A 19,206-nucleotide genomic window follows, 5' to 3' on the forward strand; every position below is an offset into this window, starting at 1 on the left:
TAAGGCACTTCACATCTTTCAAAAAGTGAGTCAGGTTGGTGCTCCATTGCAGACTACTCAGGGCTGGCAAGACTCAGGTGTCTTGCAGTGTTCTCAGAGAGATAAAGGCATCCACAGAGCATCTCTGGTAAAACACAAAGGGTGTCTGGACCTTGGCATCAGATGGTGGCTGAGCGGAAGCTTTGGTGATTGCTGTTGTTGGCCAAAGCAATAGCTAAGCACCTAAAAGGTTGCATGAATCTAACTTGAAACTCCATTTTCAGATGTGATGTAAGGACTCAGGAACCTGACTGCTCAGGGAAGTGTTTGACAGGTCAGGCACAATTCCCAAATTTAGGCAATCAAGAACCCAGACACTTCACATTGAAGCTTCAAAATTCCAGGGGCACATGGATTTCCATGAGTTACCTCCTCCTTGATTTCTGCTTCAAGGCACAGACACCTAGCTCGGGATGCTAGTAACTCTTGAAAGATGTTTCTGCTCCACCAAATTCATCAGATCTATCTGCTCCATCAGATCCATCTCCTGCAGGCATTTCCAGTGAGCATCTGCTGGATCAGGTTTCTCACTCGTATCACATGCATTTGACTTCACATACAAGGTGGTGGTGAGGACACCAACCTGGGATCTTGGGGACTTGTTCCAGTCTTTCACCCCTGACCGGATTTGGAGCAGGTTTTTGAAACTAGCTTTCCAGTCTTCCAGGAGAGTTGTTTCAGCTTTCCAGCTGCAGTGTATTGTGAGTTGGATCTTCTTCAGATTGTTCACTAAGATTTATTCTGCTGCAAAAATAGTGACATGTTCACAGGGCAGATGAAGGAAGAATGATTCCGTGGGCTGGTTAGGGCTCCCTCCTGAGACACAGGGAAAGTAAGCAGATGACTGAAGAAGCTCATGGCTGAGCTTTCAAACCACACCTGCCCCCAAGGCTGAGTCACCTTACCTGGTATGACCAGAGTCTGCTGGTCCAGGACATTCATTCAGGCTGTGGCTGGTAATCTGTATTTCACAAGGATGTTGTCAGCAGGGTGACAAGGAGGAGATCTGGGTTCAGCTCCATTCACTGCCTGAGAAATCCCAACCTGTGTTTCCTGGGCAGCTGCCACACTCCTCTGGTGTGCAAGATACCTGGGGGAGATGGGAAGAGCAGGGAGGAGAGCACAGTGTGCCCTTATGTTGAATCTGCTCCTCTTTGCATAAAAAGAATTAAAGATTCATTGAGCTAGGAGGAGAGGAAGACTAAAGGTGAGTATAATTTTTACTCTAGTGGTGAGGGCACTTACCTGATCTGGAGTTTCAGTCTTCCTACAAGAGCTGTTTGTGAATTCCAGACAGGAAGGTGAGGTACAGCTGCAATGAGAAGGAGAGCAGGTGGCTCTGGCATGCACAATTCCCCTTCCTGAAGCACCATATCCCAACTAAAGACTCTTCTTCACTGTCTTACTTTTCTCTCAAGTTTGGTTTTTCTCCCCTTCTCAGCTACACATCCCCAGCACAAAATTAGCTCTTGAACTGAAACCTGTGGTTTCCTCCACAGCCATCAAGAGCTGGACCATCCCCTGACCCAATATGTAACCTTAGTAGAACCCAGCGGGACTCAGAGTCACTGAGGTGGTGGGGTTCCTGGGCACATGTCAAAGTTGACCTCTGTATATCTTGAGGTTCTTGGAGACTGGGTCTCTCCCCAGTTAGGTAGGTGCCTCTAGGCTTAGACAGGACCTGAAGGAGTATTTTTATTTCAAATGTGGGTGCTTAAGTTCTGTCTTTTTGGATTTGGCCCTTAACTTGAAAATGTAAGAAGAGACAGGCCAGCTCAAACCTCTTATTTAACAAAAATGTCAAGATTAAAGTAAGTCTATGGTGATACTTCCCTGGTATTTTCTCTCAACCTCCAGCAATCCATGGTTTAAGAACTTCCTGAGCCATAGTAAAATGCTTTTAAGAAGCTGAAATCAAGATTACTGTGAGTAAAAGTGCAGAACTTGGGTCAGTACCCTCACCCATCTCAGTGACTAGTGTTTTTTTGCTATCTTTTGTTGCGATTGATGGAAGTTATGGATAACATTACCCTCTGAAGTGCTTCATTCTTTGCCTTTCTCACATCACAAGGCTCACAGATATTTCTCATTGCCAGAATTAACTATCTGGAACTCTGTGTATTCAACATCTAGTAAAACATAATATATATAGTCTTTATGCTAAAATGTTCACATTTCTTGCTGAAAGCAAATTTGCATCTGTTAATGTTCAGAATGTGTATAATATTATTTCCATTCAAAAAATATAAAATATAATTATACTGATAATTTTTGCTTAATGGAGGCAAAAGTTTAGAAATGGTTAGGCTTACTGTGTTAACTGCCATCATTCTCCTCAAATACTGTGCAGTTCTTTTTGACCTAAGCTGGGATTTCCAACAGGACTTGTCTTAACAGCACAATGCTGAATTTCCTTCCACCACATGGATCCAGTGGGCACATGGGGTCCCGCACAGCAGAAACAGCATTTCATTACATAGAAAAAGGATGTTCAACAGGAGCTGGCTTTTGCCTCATGGCCAAAGAAGCTTGTCTTGCTGTAGCAACACACAAAATTCGGTACATATGGGCAGGATCAGCCCCTCTGTACTGAAACTGTACCTGTTATGGATCTTGCACAAGCAGAAGTTTGGGTACAACCCAAACAGAAACTGCAGGTGGAGGGGCGTTATTGTAGGTATTGATTACTGTGAACTGCTGCTGTTTGCACTTTACCATATCCACTTGCTCTGCATGGAAGACAAAATCTGCTTTCTTTCTCTTTGCAAGGGAGTGTTTCAGTAAATACATTTAGCTCTTTACAAGAGAGCAGTTCACAAATCCCAGACCTGCCTTCAGGGCACTGCTTGAAGAAATACCAAATGGTCTGGAGAGAATCAGTGAAAGCCAAATGCCTTTGCATCCCTCGAACAGCTGCCATTCACCAAACTCAGGAGAACTCAATCTGTATTTTCTGGAAAAGATCAATCAGAGCGACTGATCCCTGCTTCCTGCTTTTGACCCAGTGGGACTTTTGCCTTTGCCTTCTGTCAGAGCAAGGTCATACCCTAAAGTTAATTCATCAAAGCTTAATAAATTCTGTGGGAACAGAGAAACCTGGCACAATGACTGAAGCTGGTGCTGAAGGTGCCTGGTCCAAATGCACGTAGCTGCTCATGTTTCCAAGGAACTGTTGGGAACTGTACAGGAGCAGCAGCTGACATCTGGCCCAAGCAGCCAGGGTGATGGAGGAAAAGTTACAGGAGCTCCAGGCTGGTTTGGAGCTCCCCATTGCCAGAGCAGTTTTCAGCTGGAGCTAAAGTAGATTTGGAGAGAATCAAAACTGTCCTTAACAAAAGGCAGGATCCAAGAAACATCACGTATCAAACTATCAGGTTTGAACGATGTCTTGCTTAAAAACAGTAAATTAAAATTAAGTGAGAGGCCGAGTTTGCTTGCCCTTAACCAGCTGAAGTCTGGAATTTGGGTCACAGTGAGACCAAATTCAACTCTCCTTTCCTAATTCTCTGCTTCTCGGTATGTGTTTACAAACCGCTTGAGGAGAAACAGATTGGCCCCAGATTTGTCTTGTTCAATTTGTCTCCTTAGATAACTAATGCTTTTCCAGTGTGACTGCTGGAATAACTCTGCACTATCTATACAACAAAGCATCTGCTTTTTTTAATTGAGCTAGGGCCTTCTGTAAAAAAAAAAAAAAAACTGATACTGAAATAATAATTAAGCACATCTATAGTAAACATAAGAGTAAACCAAATTTGGAGGTCTAGTAGAAGAAAGAGATCCTCCCCTTGCTTTCTGAACATAACACATGTGCACTTAGCCAAGCTGCTCAGCAAGGTGTGTGTGTGTATATAAAACCAAACCCCTGGCAGGTTTCAGCTGAAAGTCACCCATCTCCCTTTTGAACCCTCTGAAATGCCCAGCAGGACTCAACTCTCAAGCCTTTGCAACTCTGGAAGAGGGAAGGGGGAGGCTGGAAGGTTCAAGTACTAAAATCAGTCCCTTTATGCAGATTCCTTGTCTTCGCAAAATTTTGACAACCAACTACAGGCTGACTATTGCTATTTTGTGAAGGGAAAAAATGCTGCAGGGAATTTATGTGCATGGGCAGCTGGTTTCACCAGGATGAAAGACACACATTAAAAATGCTTTTGAAGTGCATTTGGGCTTCCCTCTGGGAGTTTACTAAACCTGCAGTCAGGTACCAGAGAGAATTTGTTCCCAGAAGGCAAAGACAAGAATAAAATTAGTAAGAATAGCCAAACCCACAGGTGTGACAGATGGCATTGAATGGACATCTATTGGAATAACATTCAGTTACCATGGTAAGCTTTTACTCTGTGACCCCAGAATTAAACCCGTTCCTTTGTTAATCATGTAGCACGAAGAGGAAGATGTGAGGATTGGAGACCTAAAGCTAAGGATGTCAGGAATTGGCTTTGCACCTCTGTTGGGTGTAGGAAACACACAGTGAGAAGGGTGTAAAAGCCGGAGGAAGGCATATGGACGAGGTGGGGCAGATGGTCCAGCTCCATGATGCTTTGCTGTGGTTTACTGGTGTCCAGTGGAGATGAGTTGTTCTGCTGAGCAGAGGCAGCTGTAAGGTTTGTGCAGAGACAAGTTGCTTGTTGTGTTCAGACAAACAGCCACAGATGAAGAGGCTTGACAGACGCTTCTGGAGCAATGGCAGTTCAGGGTGGTGCTGGAGAGAAGACAGAGAGCTGGAGACAAAGGTCAAGGAGAATTGGTCCCAGCACAGTGGCATGGATCAGCCAGACAAGGTCACGTACCTCTGGGGTACTCAGGTACTAACAGTGAAAAATGGTTTTGAAAAATCCTGGTTAAGATGAGAGAAAGAGTAACCGTGGATAAACCCCACAGATTTCTGTAAAAATAAAGCTTTAAATAAGCACCAAACCAAAGTTGGCAATATGGCTTTGTGAGGTTAAAAAAAAAAAAAAGTTTTATTAAAATATGGTGAAATTATCCCAAAATACATAGCCATCTATGATGAAACTTCAATATAAACTCAAATTAAAAGCATGACAATGGGTTTTATTTAGAAACATCCCGACCTTTCTCGTATGACTCTTGTCCTGCATTCTCGTTACTTGTCATTCTCAGTCACTGTAACTTGCTTATATGAAAAGTGTAAGCTCTGCAGGGCATAGGACTGCATCTCTTTTTTGTTGTTTATATCTGCTCTGTACAACAATGCACGCAGCAGGGAGACTTTAAAAACTGTTAAATAAAACAAATAGAACATTTAGTTTTGGATTTTGCAACTTTACTGAATTTCTTCGTGAAGAAAAAAAAAGAACACCACCTTGAGTGTGGATATTAGTCAGAAGTTATTTGCTCACATAAGTAAAAGTTAGGCTAAATAATAATCACAGAAAAGCAGTGCTCCCTTGGTGAGGAGGTTTATTAAATGGCAGAACGGTTCCTGGGTGGGAGCAGTGGAAACCAATTGCTTGGGATTTTGAGAGCAAGGTTGGGCAAAGCCAGAGCCCGCACTGCAGGGCTTGGTACCCCGCTGGCAGGAAGACGAATGAGAAGCCCAACCAGTCTTCTCTGTTTTGTTCTTCTATGATCCCTATAAGAGAGATTGATGCTGACAGCATCCAGGTGGCGCGTCCGTGACTCAGCTGTCACGTCACTGCTTACGGCTTAAAGCCAGTGAGTCAAGGAAAAGAAAACAGGTGGAAGGAGGAGGAGAGCCCTCCTGAAGTGCTCACCTCCAGCCATCTCTTACTAAGCGAGCGGGGCCAAGTGCAGACTACAGGGACACAGAAGAAGGACAGGCGATGACAGAAGGAGCGGCTGGTCTCTTTCCTCCAAGGGCAGCCGGGTTGCAAGCCATTCTCCACGCCATACTTGGTGTGGAAGAAAAACCTGGTGTGAGTTAATGGACTTCTGTGAGCCAGAAGTGTCCACCCTATGTGGCAGGTCTGAGGCCCGCTGACTCTGGTAACTATGCTCCATAGGCAAAGCTGTAGACAAAACAGATATTAAATCCATCTAGTTTAGTTCATGCTAAGCAGAAAAGGCAAAATCACAGATGTCTGGCCACGTATTTTCACCAACACAAAGTTTACTATTATGGCTCTTATTTCAAGCAACACCCTACATCCTGTTCTGGGAATGAGTCCTCAACATGCCAGTGACTGAGACAACAGAAACTATCTCTGAAAAGCCAAAAGTCTTATAAGACAGAAACAAGACTCCTTGAAGGCAGACACCCAGGTTCAGGTGGCTTCTGAGACACTGCTCTCTGTCTGGGAAGGTTCATGAAATGCATCTGTCACACCTGAAATCTAAACTTGAATCTAATTTTTTTGACACTGCCTTGATTGCAAGGTCAGCCTCTTGTAATTCACAGTAGCAGAAGGTCAATGGCATCTGTAGAAAGCAGGTACTCCACCGCTGTCTCTGCCTTTGGGCATGATCAATGTCTAACACATGGAAATCTCTACAGGGATGGAAACTTCATAACCTCCCCAAGAAACCTGCTGCAATGCTTCATAATCTCTACCATTCACAAAACCTTTTTCCAGCATCTGACCTCAATTTCTCTCCTGCAATTTAAACCTTTAATGCCTCATCTTATTAATCACAGACAGAGACAGAAGGTGATTCCCTCCATTTTGGTGGGTGCCTTTCACATACTTGACAATTGCTACCTTGCTTCCCTGGGCAGTCTGTTCTTTGGAAGTTTAGTCCATTCCACCTTTCTCCACCACTATTTTTTTTTAGAGCTCTGGTCATTCCCACGGTGACCCCTGGACTTTCTCCCATGTTCTGCCTGTTGTCTTTACTAGTGATATAAATAGTACCAGGCCCCTAAGAGAGTCCCATCTTCCCTTTTGGCAATGACCAGCTGATACCTTCTCTGTTCAGCTCAGTTTTGTAGCCATCATACAATGTTTTGGATGTTTCTTCAATTTTAGGAACAATTTTCCCTACTTCCCTCACAGGAATACCATGCGCAACAGTGTTAAAAGCTTTTTAAAAGCCAAGATATACAGTACTTACTGCTTTGCTACACAGACAAAGAAAATTATGTTGGTGTGACACAACCAATTCTTGCCAAAAAGAAAAGTGTGCTGGCTATTGTTTATCCCTTTATTATACAAGTATCACACATTTTGGTAGCTGCCAGGAAGCTTGTTGTGCTTTGGCACCCTCTTGTGCAAAGTGCTATGCAAACTCAGAACCAAAAGGTGGATCCTGTATCAAGAAATTCACAATGTAATTAATCTTAATTTTTTCGCAAAAAGAAAATACCCTCTTTTTTTCTTATCAGATGTCACATTGAAATGTTAAGGAAAAGGAGAGTATTCGTTCTGCAAAGATATTTTATCACTTCTTTCTGAGGAGTCCCAAACAAGTCGTTATTACTGGCATCATCAAGAGCCATGTCAAAGTCTTGATTTTAACTGCATTAAGCCTTGCTTAAGGCTAAAAGACATCATCTGTCTGCATCCCCCTCACTGTCTGCTCACTCACTGTCTGCTCCACCTAGGATGCAAGTCAGGCAGTTCTTCGGTTTTCAAACCTGACTGCCTCCAGTATGAGTGACACATCTTATGGTGACACAACTGCTGCAGGGTCTGCAGGAATTGTCTGAAAGCCAAGAGCTCTGTCCAAAGGAAGGAAAAATGGCAAGGATGTAGTTATGTGAAGTGAATGAGTAAAAGGCATTAACCCAAAGACTGCAAGGCACAGTAGCTGAAAACGTGGCATTTTGCACTGTTCCTGCCATGCAAAGTAAACCCATTTTTAAAAGTGCTAAATCATTGGCTGTGGTGAGCAATGAAACTTTATCTTATTTTATGGAGTTTTGATCTTCACAGACACAAGGAAGACTGTTATCAGTCTGAAGTATTCCAGCTAGACAGTCTCTGTATGTTTGCAGAGCACCTGTGGCAGCAAAATGTGGGCTGTGCTTTTGCTTCTGGAACCAAAGAGTTAGTAACAACTAATATTGTTTATACATCCAAAGCATTTGGATTTAATTACAGTTTTGTGCTCTATTTAAGTATATTCTTAATTACGTTTGATTAGGATAAAGAAGACCATTTTCTTTTACCACTTCTCAGGATATGCAGAACAGCAGGACACTAAAGGAATTGTTTGCACGTCAGTTTATTAATATAAACTTCAACATTCCCACAGAAAATGCTCCATGAGTGTGGAACAGCTGAGGCATCTGGCATGACATGGATGACCTGGGACCTTGGTGCCACGGACATGCAAACCTTTCACTGCAGTAGATAGACACGATCTCTTACTTATCTATGTATATTTGCTCAGTTTCTAGGTGTTTAGAGGCCAGAGTGCCAAAAAGCCCAAATTGGAAATACTTATTCTACCCATCCATCTTGCCTTCTCCCATGCAGCATCTTTCTGAGATGAAGAGCTCACGAGCCTGCCTCCAGCCCTGACTGGTACCAGGAGGGAATGGGGTCTGTACTGGCTCAGCGTAGCAGGTGTCGGTACGATGCAGCTTGCTCTCTGTCTGCCTCACAAATCTATTAAATTGTGTCTTTAAAGGCTGCCATTCAGGGCCCTCTGCTTGTTTTGGTGGGGACTTTGCTGAGGTGAACCCCAGCCTGCCTGAAGATGGAGCTCACTGTTTTAGCAGCTGCCAAAGCCCAGCTCCAGAAGAGGCAGAGTTATCAGCCCAAAAAGTGGCCAGTGTGGGTGACCTCACAGCACCTCACCCCACTTTGTGACATCCACAGCTCTAAAACCTCTCCTATAGCCAGACCTCTGAGGAGAGGAGAGGAGAGGAGAGGAGAGGAGAGGAGAGGAGAGGAGAGGAGAGGAGAGGAGAGGAGAGGAGAGGAGAGGAGAGGAGAGGAGAGGAGAGGAGAGGAGAGGAGAGGAGAGGAGAGGAGAGGAGAGGAGAGGAGAGGAGAGGAGAGGAGAGGAGAGGAGAGGAGAGGAGAGAAGAGAGGGGAAGAGAAGAGAAGAGAAGAGAAGAGAAGAGAAGAGAAGAGAAGAGAAGAGAAGAGAAGAGAAGAGAAGAGAAGAGAAGAGAAGAGAAGAGAAGAGAAGAGAAGAGAAGAGAAGAGAAGAGAAGAGAAGAGAAGCCAATGCAATGAGCCCAGCACCTTTAGTGTGGGATCACAGCTAGTATATCAGCTTTCATCACAGAAGGATCATACTACAGCCAGGGATGAAGTCCAGACAGTCTCTTTTTGCAGCTGAATGCAGCCCTGAGGCTCCACATGGGACCTCTCACCACCACGCTGCCCAGTGGGTCCATGCCAATGGAATCGGGAAGCAAGCATGGAGGCCAGTGATTTACTGGGAGTGCAGGAGGCTGCTTGCTTTAATATATGGCAGATATGGCATGAGAGTGTTAATGGAAATTATATTGCAAAAAAAATTATCTCTCCACAAAGTATGGAATTACTTGGGAGGATTTATGCAACAGACATAAAATCCAGTGGAAATAGTCTAACCTTTCTGAGGCTTATTAAGTTTTCTCCTTATTTATGGGAATATCTTAATTTATGCAAGGTGAATGCCAGAAAAAAATGCTATAGATTTAGTCAGAACCTCGGTCTTGCCACTTATAGACTTTCACAGCTATATTCTGCTCTTGTTTACATCAGGAGTAAAATTATTTGAAGCCACTGGGCCCAATCCAAAATCATCTACATGAGTCGGTTGAATGGATACCAGGACTATGGTATCAGTTGACCCCAAAAATGATGCTAACAACGAGCAAAACAATGTGAAGAAAAAAATTTCAATAACAAAGAACATTAGAAAATTTGCTTCATATCCTGCTTACCTTTGTTGTATATGTTACATTAAATATATGTCAACACTTGTCCATTCTTGCCTGTGTTCAAGTGGTAAGATGCAGGACTCAGTGAGGACAATGGGCTAACCCTGGGGCCTCCAGAATGGGATGGTGCTTTCTCCTTGGTGGCAAGAAGGATGTTTAGCTAGGTTACTAAGAAAAGATGTCACTTCAGTAACCACACTGTCTCTCCACCAGTGCTTACCCCACATGTACAGTTTCATTCAAATTGTGACAATATCCTTCAAAAAAATATGTTCCTACAAGTATCATGACTATCAGAGAGGAATAAATCAGTGCTCTGGTGAGAGGAGACAGAGTCTCCCCAAGGGTTACACCACCTCTGGCAGGTCTGGCCAGCCAGAGAGGACACGTTCAGCCAGCACCAGGGGTGTCACACACAGGGTGGTGTTTGTAACACAGAAGAAGGAGGTTGATGGGGGGGGAAAATCTGCACAAATCCATTGGAAAACAGGTTTCTGTTCTTCATCAGTCAGTGCATCTTAGTGCATCTAAATCCTGCACAAATTTCATCTTGTACTTTTCTGTATCTGTATCACTGAAGCATCTTAATTTCTTACAGATACTAATGAATGCAACCTTAAAATACCCCTCTGAGGTCAGCTGGGGTTATTAACTGGAGGTGACAATAAATGAGCTCCAGCAAATCTTATTCTGGTGGCTTCTGACACCATCATCACACTCATTTTCTTCAACCTGTCCCTGAAGTCACTGCTGCACAGCTGTCAGAACTGCGGCTTGGTCCCCAACACCTCCAGCTTCCCAGCCCACATCCCAAAACCAGGCAAAACAGCACCGATAGAGGCTGATGTCTTGGAAAATAATCTTGCAAGTCAGCATTCCCAAAGCCCAGGGCATAATGTGAATGCAGGAAGAAACCAAATGACATTGAGCAGAGAGTCTCTGGCCTGGCCTTTGGAGACCTTGCCCCTGGAAATGAGTTTGAAGTGAAACAGTGTGTCTTTTCCTCTGATTTTTAAAAGCAAAGGATTTTTAAAGCTCCCTGATGAGGAGCTGTCCTTGCTCCATGGGGCAGGGGAGAGCCCAGGGTGGTGGCAGCCAGCAGGAGGAGGAATTTGAGCCTCACAGCCCAGATTTTGCCACACTGGGTGATGGTGAGCAGAACATGGCACGATGTGGACCCAGACTTTCCCAGTGGGTTTCCCTGCTCTCTCCAGTCAATGCAAATTAGGGTTTGAAGTGGCATTCTCTACCAGGCTTTTGGACCATCTCCTCCACCCTCACCAGTACGACTTCTGCTTGTTGCCCCTCATCTGGCGCCATTTTCCCTCCCTGACCTGTGTCTCACTCCTGTCCTCCTTTCTCTAACCTCTGCTCCACCTCCGCCTCGGTTCTCTCATATCCCAATTCCCATCCCAGCTCTTCAGGCTCCACACCTCTCCCCACTGTGTTCAAATCCACTGACATCTGTCCCCTACACCCAACCTGACCCCCAGCTCTCATTGAACACTTCCATCCCTTCATTCCACACACCTCCCTACAGCAGCATCCCATTGTGGTCTATCCCTCCTTCATCCACTGGCAGAATCCCTCAGGAAAGGAGCTGCTGGGCCCCCCTGTCTCTCTGCTATCCACAGGTGAACTGAGACTTTTCAGGCTTGCCACTTCACCCAGTCTGAGATTTTAAATAGGGCTGATACAGCCTGGAAATCTCTGACATCAAACTTGGAGCTTCCACTCCAAAGCAGGGAGCTTCTTCTAGGCAAAACATCTGTAGCAATTTCTATAATACATATAAATCACCAGCTTTTCTCTAAATTAATTCCCAAGAATAACTGCATTCTATTAGCTGAAAATTTACATTGCTACATACAAGCAAATATAATATGACCATATGTATGTATCAGCCACAAGCTGAAAAACATCCGTGCAAAGACCTAATGTTTGACAAATTTATAATCAAATGAAAAACAGAGACTTATAATGAAAAATGATTATAAATCTTAACTGTAGACATCGCAGTCTGTATTATTACAACAGAGTAAGGACCAATTTCCACATCATTCTGTAACACAGAGAACTCTGAAAACAATGTTCATATTTCATTTATTCTTCACTCCACCAAAACTTCCCATCATGTCAAATCAATGTTAGATGAAATTAATGTTTTCCCACAAAGAAAGGATATTCAGATTTGTTCTGATTCCATCTTTTCAGTTATACTTTTCACAATTATTTCAAATTATGCTCTGCAAATCCTATCTTGCGCTACAAAACCACATCAACATCTGACATCTCCCATCTCTCTGAACTTATCTGTTTCCCCCTTGCTGTTATCTCATCAAACTGTGCAACACAGTCATCTCTGCCTCTTCTATAATGCACATTGACCCAGAATAAATAGAAGGAAAATATTAGTAAATGTGATTCTTTTAACCAGAATCTTACGCATGCTCTCTAAATTGTATCTGATGTGGCATGTATGTAGATCTGCCTTTGAAAGTGTCATTTAGGGGAGATGCCTGGAGAATTCCCATCCTCCAAGTTTGCCAACATGTCAGCATTTGACTACAAACACATTTAGACAGATGGGTGGGCAGGATGGCTTTTACAGACTCCCAGCCAGGACTTCTGCAAAAGCTGCATTTGCCTGCTTAACAGTTATAAAAATGGAAAATAAGAGAGCGGAAAATGTGATAAGCAATCCATCTGTGTTACTGAGCAGTTTTAATTGCTGGCATGGTGGTACAGCCTTGTGCAGGGATGGAGGGGGCTCATTGCTGCAGAAGCACCATTGCTGAGCCTGTAGAGCCACCACGAAATCCCACCTCAACTCCTGTCCCCATTAACAACAAAATGTGTAGAACAAAGGTGCTGGAAGGATATAGTGGGCTTTTCTTGTTTACCCATCAGAGGGGTTGTGTACTACATGGTGTAAAAATAAACTTCAGTTGTTCCGAGGATGTGGGATCAGATCGTCACATCAAGTCCATCTCATCCCAGCTGCTCTGCTCCCAAGTTCGTTTGATGTCTTGCTTGTTTGCTGACAGCCTGGTGGGGTTCATGGAGAGCTCTTGGCTGGTTTCAATACCATCCTTTTTACTCATTATACACAGTTCTAGACTTAGGCAGTGTTTTCCAGGATGTGTAAAGCCAAGGCAGGGGGCCTGCCCCATTTGAGGCAGAGGCCATGACACCAAATCCCATCACTCAGTGACTCCAGTGAGGGGACAGGCAGGTGACACTTTCCATAAAAGCTCTACAGCACAAGGACCTGACTCTTACCCCTCCTCACATTCCTATTGTATATTCATATATATTGTAAGATTATATATATATTGCTCATTCATTTTATCTTCTTCACCCATGCATGAATTATCTAGCCCACTGCAGCCTTCACAGCAAGGCATGTGTCTTGCTTCCACCTGCCATGGCTCCTGGTGTCAATGAAGCTGTCTCCCAAAAATAAGAAGCCAAATCACTCTCCTGACTCAGTGTGGAGTTTCACAAGAAACTCAAGGGGAAAATGTATCAACACAAAATCTAAGCATGGCAGCAGGGCTTGCACCAGGAGCCATAATCGCACTGGAGGGCACAAATGAGGAGCAATTCAGCACAGCAAAGTGCAGAACATCTTTGCACTGTCAACAGCAGCTCACAGAGGGGATTTAACCAGTACCTTTGGCTCCTTCCAGACTCCAGGGTCTGCTCTGTGCCCCACTGCAATTTGCTGCTGTTGGGTTATCTGGCTCCGTCCCCATGAGCATCCCAGCCACCGGGCTGCATTGTGGTCCTGCTGCAGCTGCTGGCTTGTAGGTGTTGCAGCACAGAAGGGCAAAACCTCAGCGTTTAGTTCTTCTGTGTATATTGCTTGTGGGTTTGGAGCAGCAAAATTATGATGGGTGAAATTGCCCTTGTCCTCAGAGCAAATAAAGATCCAACTACAGTTACAGTTCTCCAGAAAGGTGATGTATGTGCTTGACAAATCTTGGTTTTGGCTCTTGAGCATCAAAGTGAGAAACAGCTTTAATCAATCACCCTAACTAATGATGGAGAATTGGAAAAAATTAAAAAGACCCCCCAAATTTGAGAGTATTTATTTCCAAGGCAGTATTTTAACATAAAGATCTGAAGGTTTAAGTGCTGGATCATTTAGATAGTCACTCTCTTTGCAAATCTCTTGCAACAATTAAAAAAATAGAAGGTTGAAATAAAATAATTAAAAAACAAACGAACAAACAAATAAATACTGCTGTGGTCACCAGACATTTCATAGGCCACTTTAATTTCATGAGCTCACGCTCAGCCCCACAGATAGACAGACATGGGAGGCAGAGCTGGAACTCAGCCGACAGGACGACCCCGAGGAGGAAAGGAAAGGAGGTTTTATGGTCCAGACACCCCGTATTTCAGCCTCTTGGCCCACTGGCTGTCAACGAGGTGACCAAGGGGCACAGGGCACACAAAAGGCTGCTGCATGTGGGAGGGAGCTGGGCTCAGGTGAGCACAATTCACCAGCCATGTTTGCAAGGTGCCACAGAAAGACAAAATCCTGTTGTCGAGCTGGCACTGGAGAACTTCTCCTGGACTTGAATGTTGTTTTAAGAAAGCAAAACCCCTGTATCGCTGCTCAGGAGACTGTGACATGCCCAAAGGCATAGGTTGCGTGTCACACAGTGTACAAGGCTCCTTTTGAGCGACAGCTCTGCAGTGTGAGCCGAGCTGCACAACTCGTCCTCGACATAGATATAAAAAGAAAAAACAAAATGCTTTGAATTTGTCACTGCCTGTTCTTCATCTGTACAATCTGCCTCACACTTTGCTTCAGCACAGCAACATGCCCCAGTGCCTCCTGCACTGCAGCCACTGCAGGGACCCTGACCCCAGATCCTCCTTTCCTTTTCCCATTTCCCATAAGAGATGTTGGCCTTAAATTGATGCCAACTTAAACATTTTACTCACTGGTATGGAGATTCTCCTCCTCGTTTTATTAATTCATCAACAATTTGTGAAGCTTGGCATATTAGCACCAGCACTACCTTATGCAGTGGCCATCAGAGGTTGAACTTGTCACAGCTACATCCCAGCATCACACCACTAATCCTTTTCCGAGTTAATTGGCCTGGACTTGCTGCACTCACCAGTGCATAAAGCTCTGGTTTTACCTCTCTGGCAGCATGAACTGGAAGCCAGCTTTGCTTCTGGGCTGATGTCCTTATGCTGGCAGTGTGGAGCCTCCCAGGCTCATGTCATAGAAGCACAGAATCATAGAATCATAGAATAGTTTGCGTTGGAAGGGACTCGTCTAGTCCAACCCTCTGCAATGAGCAGGGGCATCTTCACCCAAATCAGGTTGCTCAGAGCCCTGTCCAGCCTGGCCTTGAAAGTTTCCAGGGATGGGGCATTGACCACCTCTCTGGGTAACCTGGGGCAGTGTGTCACCACCGTCGTTGTAAAAAATTTCTTCCTCATGTCAGATGTTCCACCACACTCGCATCAACCAAGCCCAACACAGTGCGGGCAGCCTGGAGTGCTGGGCATCAGGGTGCATGCAAACAGCTAGAAATAGTTCAGGAGCTGCAAAACTAGGGCATCCACCTGGACACGAAGCAAGCGACTTCCTTCCAGGAATCACATTCAACTGGTGTCTCTGTGGAGTCAGGGGTAGAAGGAGGATAATTCGGAGCACCTGCAGCACTGCTGTGCTCTGGGGGAACATCTCTCTCCATGACCTGTAGAGACACTCATAAACAAAGCCTTTAAATCAGGAGTCTGAAATCAGACAGCATGAATAGCCACTGGGCTTTTATTTACCATGTCCGTCACTTTGTTATTTGGTAAATAATTTTATTTAGTAGTTCATACTAGAGAAAAAGTTTGATATAAAAATAGAGACAGAACACCACACATCTCAGGCTATGTTGCATGATAAATTTGGCTGGCCAAGCCTTTGCCTCCAGCTACACAGAATCATAGAATGTCCAGAGTTGGAAGGGACCCACAAGGATCATCAAGCCCAACTCCTGTTCCTGAGTAGGTCAATCCCAAAATTCACACCATGTGTCTGAAGGCTGCTGGGCCTCTTGGGGTTTGCCCAGGGGATGTACACCCCTCCTGGGGGTGGCTGCCAGGGTCCTCCCTGCCCGAGGAGACCCCCCTGGAATCACACATGCTGAGGGCTGTACTTGAACATCACAGCTCTCACCAAATCACACTCAATTTCCTCAGCATCTCCAAATCTGTATGGTGTCAAGCAAACTAATTTAAGGTTTTAAGTGTCTGCCAGAAATGGTTTCCTTCTCCCTGCCCTCAGCTTTGCTCCCCATATAAAGGCACAAAATGATATATTTTGAACAAACTGATGCACATCTATAGGTCAACTGTATGTTATCCTATAAACTGGCAGTTACAGATCTCTCACTCTAACCCAATGGCACCAAGAAAACAAATCCACAAAGCAATGCAACCTCTTTTCTGTGTCTCAGTACGTTGTGCTTGCCTAAATCCCTAAAATCCCTGCTAATCACTCCAGCTGTGTTTCCAGTGGTACCAGCATGTACAATGTCATCACACAAACCCACAAAGCTGAGTTCCCCAGAACTCCATACAACTGCAGAAGGACTAACTGACTCCTGTGCAGCTTGGACAAGCAGCAACATGACCCAGTGGACTCTGCCAGGGCCATGGTGCGAAGGAGTAAGCTCCACTACAGAGCTGGAAAGGGCTGAATTGCATCCCAGCCCTTCCAAACCCATCAGGACCTTGAACAAAATCCCTGATCCCCATCAGTGCTGTGAGATACAGTGCAGGCAGCCAAAAGCCATAAGAGCTGTTTCAGCCCCTCCATGCTCATGATGCTCATGATGCTCACCGGGATCCCGGTCAGCACAGGTCAACAGGCTGCCTACATTTCCTAATCCCAAGAGCAAACTTTGCCAGAAATGATTACTAAACCCCAATGAATGTCGTGCTCTGCCAGGGCTCCCCGCTCATTGTACTCAGATGCTGCTCTGATCTTGCCATGCATTTTATTTCTGACAAAGCATTTCTGTTGGTAAATACTCACTGCTTGGTGCTGAGTACAGCTTTCAACCACCCTCCCTGCAGCTGTGGGAGAGGAGAGGAAAGGAGAAGAGGGAGAGGGACAAGGAGAAGGAGGGGGAGGGGGAGAGGGGACCCCCTGGACCTTGGAGGAAAGGATCCATGGGAGACCAGCACATTCTCAGGAGCAGCATCTGCTCAGCAATATAGGAGACTCACACACTTAACTCTGCCACCCCCACTGCTTGCTCTAGCACTGGTAATTCATCAGTGTGTTGAGTGGTTTCAGTTCTGAGCAGGTGAGGATTAATACAATTGTGAGGAGAAACAGTCCTTTAAAATGGAAAGCAAAGATGATGAAATTAGTGGTTTTAGGATGCAGCCTGGAAAAGCCAGATCTGGGGTGTCAGGGCACCCCAGGGACCAGGATGCAGCTCCAGGAGTAAGCAGGGCAGGTCCCACCTTACCTGCCACTAACCTCATGGGCTCTGCACTAATTTTTCCACAAATCTCCATTTCCTCCCTTATTATCTTTCCATCAAGTCTCTTCCCTGTCCTTTGATCCTCTTTTTCCCTCTCCCAGCTGCAGGGTGTGATGCTCTCCCTCTTCTTTGGCACAGGGTCCCTGTTCTCTGGCAGTAGAAGCTGCTTCTGTGGAGTGCTGGTGACATATTGTGGCTAGGCTGGTTAATCACACATATTCCCAAGAGCTATCGAAGCTGGTTGGATGTGACATCTGATCTAACACAAAATACTCATACTGCCCCTGAAAATCTACACAAGGCAGCAGGGGCTGTGGTTATCCATGTGCTAGAGGCTTAGCCTTTCTCTCCAGTATACTTCAAGGGTGAAGTCTGAAGGGTTCTACACTATTGACGTGTAATTATATACGTGCATGGAGTATTATTTAACACACTATCTTGACTTCAAAAATACTCTGATTTAAGCTTGAACCTGATAATATTTACATATAAAATTCTCAATTTACCACTGCTGGCAGTCCCTACAGTTCAGTAACACTCTTAATGAATGCCCCGATGATGAAGGGGCTTGGTGTTTAAGGCTATGCTTAAATTTGTTGACTCAATAAAATTAAATGTGTGTAATTGCTTATGCTGACTAGAGCAGCCACATGTGTGTGACCTACTCCGTTCACAGTCGCCCTGTGCACTTTTGGGGGCAGACCTTGGCTTTGTGTTTAACTTGTGTATCCTCTAACAGAATGGTGAAGCCACGCATTACAAGAAAGATAAGCATTTAATTGACATCATTATACTGATTTAAGGCAAAAGGACTTCTTGCTTGCTAAAGCATGTGTATAAGTTGTTATCAATTTATTTATTAATTGCTATCAATTGTTCGAGGCTGTGTTTATGAACTTTACCAACCCATAGCCTAAATATGAGCAGGTCAAGGGCTGCTACAGCACCTGCAAGTGATTCCAGCAGAACATGCTCAAGCAACAGCATAGCTGCACAGTGGTACTCAGAAAATATTCAAAGTCCTTCCTTGTCCCCTCATGCCAAACTGACATTTCAGAACTGTGATATCAAGTCATTTAAATAATGCCAGTTTATGCAGCATCTCAGTTATCCTTTAACGGTATACTTACTTTTTTTTTTTCTAAGGGAGAGTGGTGTCTAATCATGTCAGGATTTTCTTAAGTAATTCTGCCTCAGGGTAAAGAGTATTTTTTTATACAACAGCAATGGATCTATATGGCTTTAAGAGGCAGATTCTCCTAACACTCAAGGCCTGGCTTAGAGGAGGCTCCTGAACTGATTCTGTCAAAAAGTGTTTGCATTTTCTTCAAGGCAAGTTAGAAAAGGGAAAAAACCTAAATGTGTTTTGACATTTGTATTTCGAGTGTTCTCTGTCAAATTTGCCAGGTCCAGATCACAAATTTCCCAAAGATTGTCGTGGCTATCCAGCCTATCAACAGCAATCTGGAGTTCATATACAATCCAGGCAGAAAGGCATATTGATAGAGTGCAATGACAGATATCGCATTAGGATGGAGGAGGAATGGGGGCAGTTAGCAGCATCTTTAAAATTGCACATGGGTCTTTTTGGTAAGTGAGATCTGACAGGCCAGTTTGCAAAAACCAGAGAGGAAAGAGAAACCAGAAGGTTGCCTGAGGCCATGGCTGTGCTACCTGGAGCTGATCAGTGGCTTCATGACACGAGCCTTTTGTCCCTTACGTTTTCTGCTGCTGTGGGCAAAATTACTCCATAGGGAGCCTTGACCTTTCACTTCCAATTTATATGTTATTTTGGAGAAACAGATCTCTTCCAGTCTGCATTTTCCTGAAACCAGCTGGGGG

General features: G+C 44.5%; 1 protein-coding gene across 4 annotated transcripts in view; it reads right to left on the bottom strand.

The window, feature by feature from the left end:
* Positions 1-966: 966 nt before the first annotated feature.
* C7H2orf76 (chromosome 7 C2orf76 homolog) overlaps positions 967-19,206 on the bottom strand; it is a 74,497-nt gene continuing 56,257 nt past the window's right edge. For 3 of the 4 annotated variants that reach the window (XM_065070465.1, XM_065070466.1, XM_065070467.1), the window contains exon 6: positions 5,779-6,032. In XM_065070465.1, coding sequence (XP_064926537.1) covers positions 5,794-6,032 — 239 coding nt within the window. In that variant the 3' untranslated portion in view covers positions 5,779-5,793. Of the gene's footprint in view, positions 1,130-1,284; positions 1,352-5,778; positions 6,033-19,206 lie in introns of those variants that run through there. The other variant, XM_065070468.1, reaches the window with a different exon arrangement.

The sequence above is a fragment of the Columba livia genome, chromosome 7 (genome assembly GCF_036013475.1).
Source record: "Columba livia isolate bColLiv1 breed racing homer chromosome 7, bColLiv1.pat.W.v2, whole genome shotgun sequence".
Taxonomy (NCBI): domain Eukaryota; kingdom Metazoa; phylum Chordata; class Aves; order Columbiformes; family Columbidae; genus Columba; species Columba livia.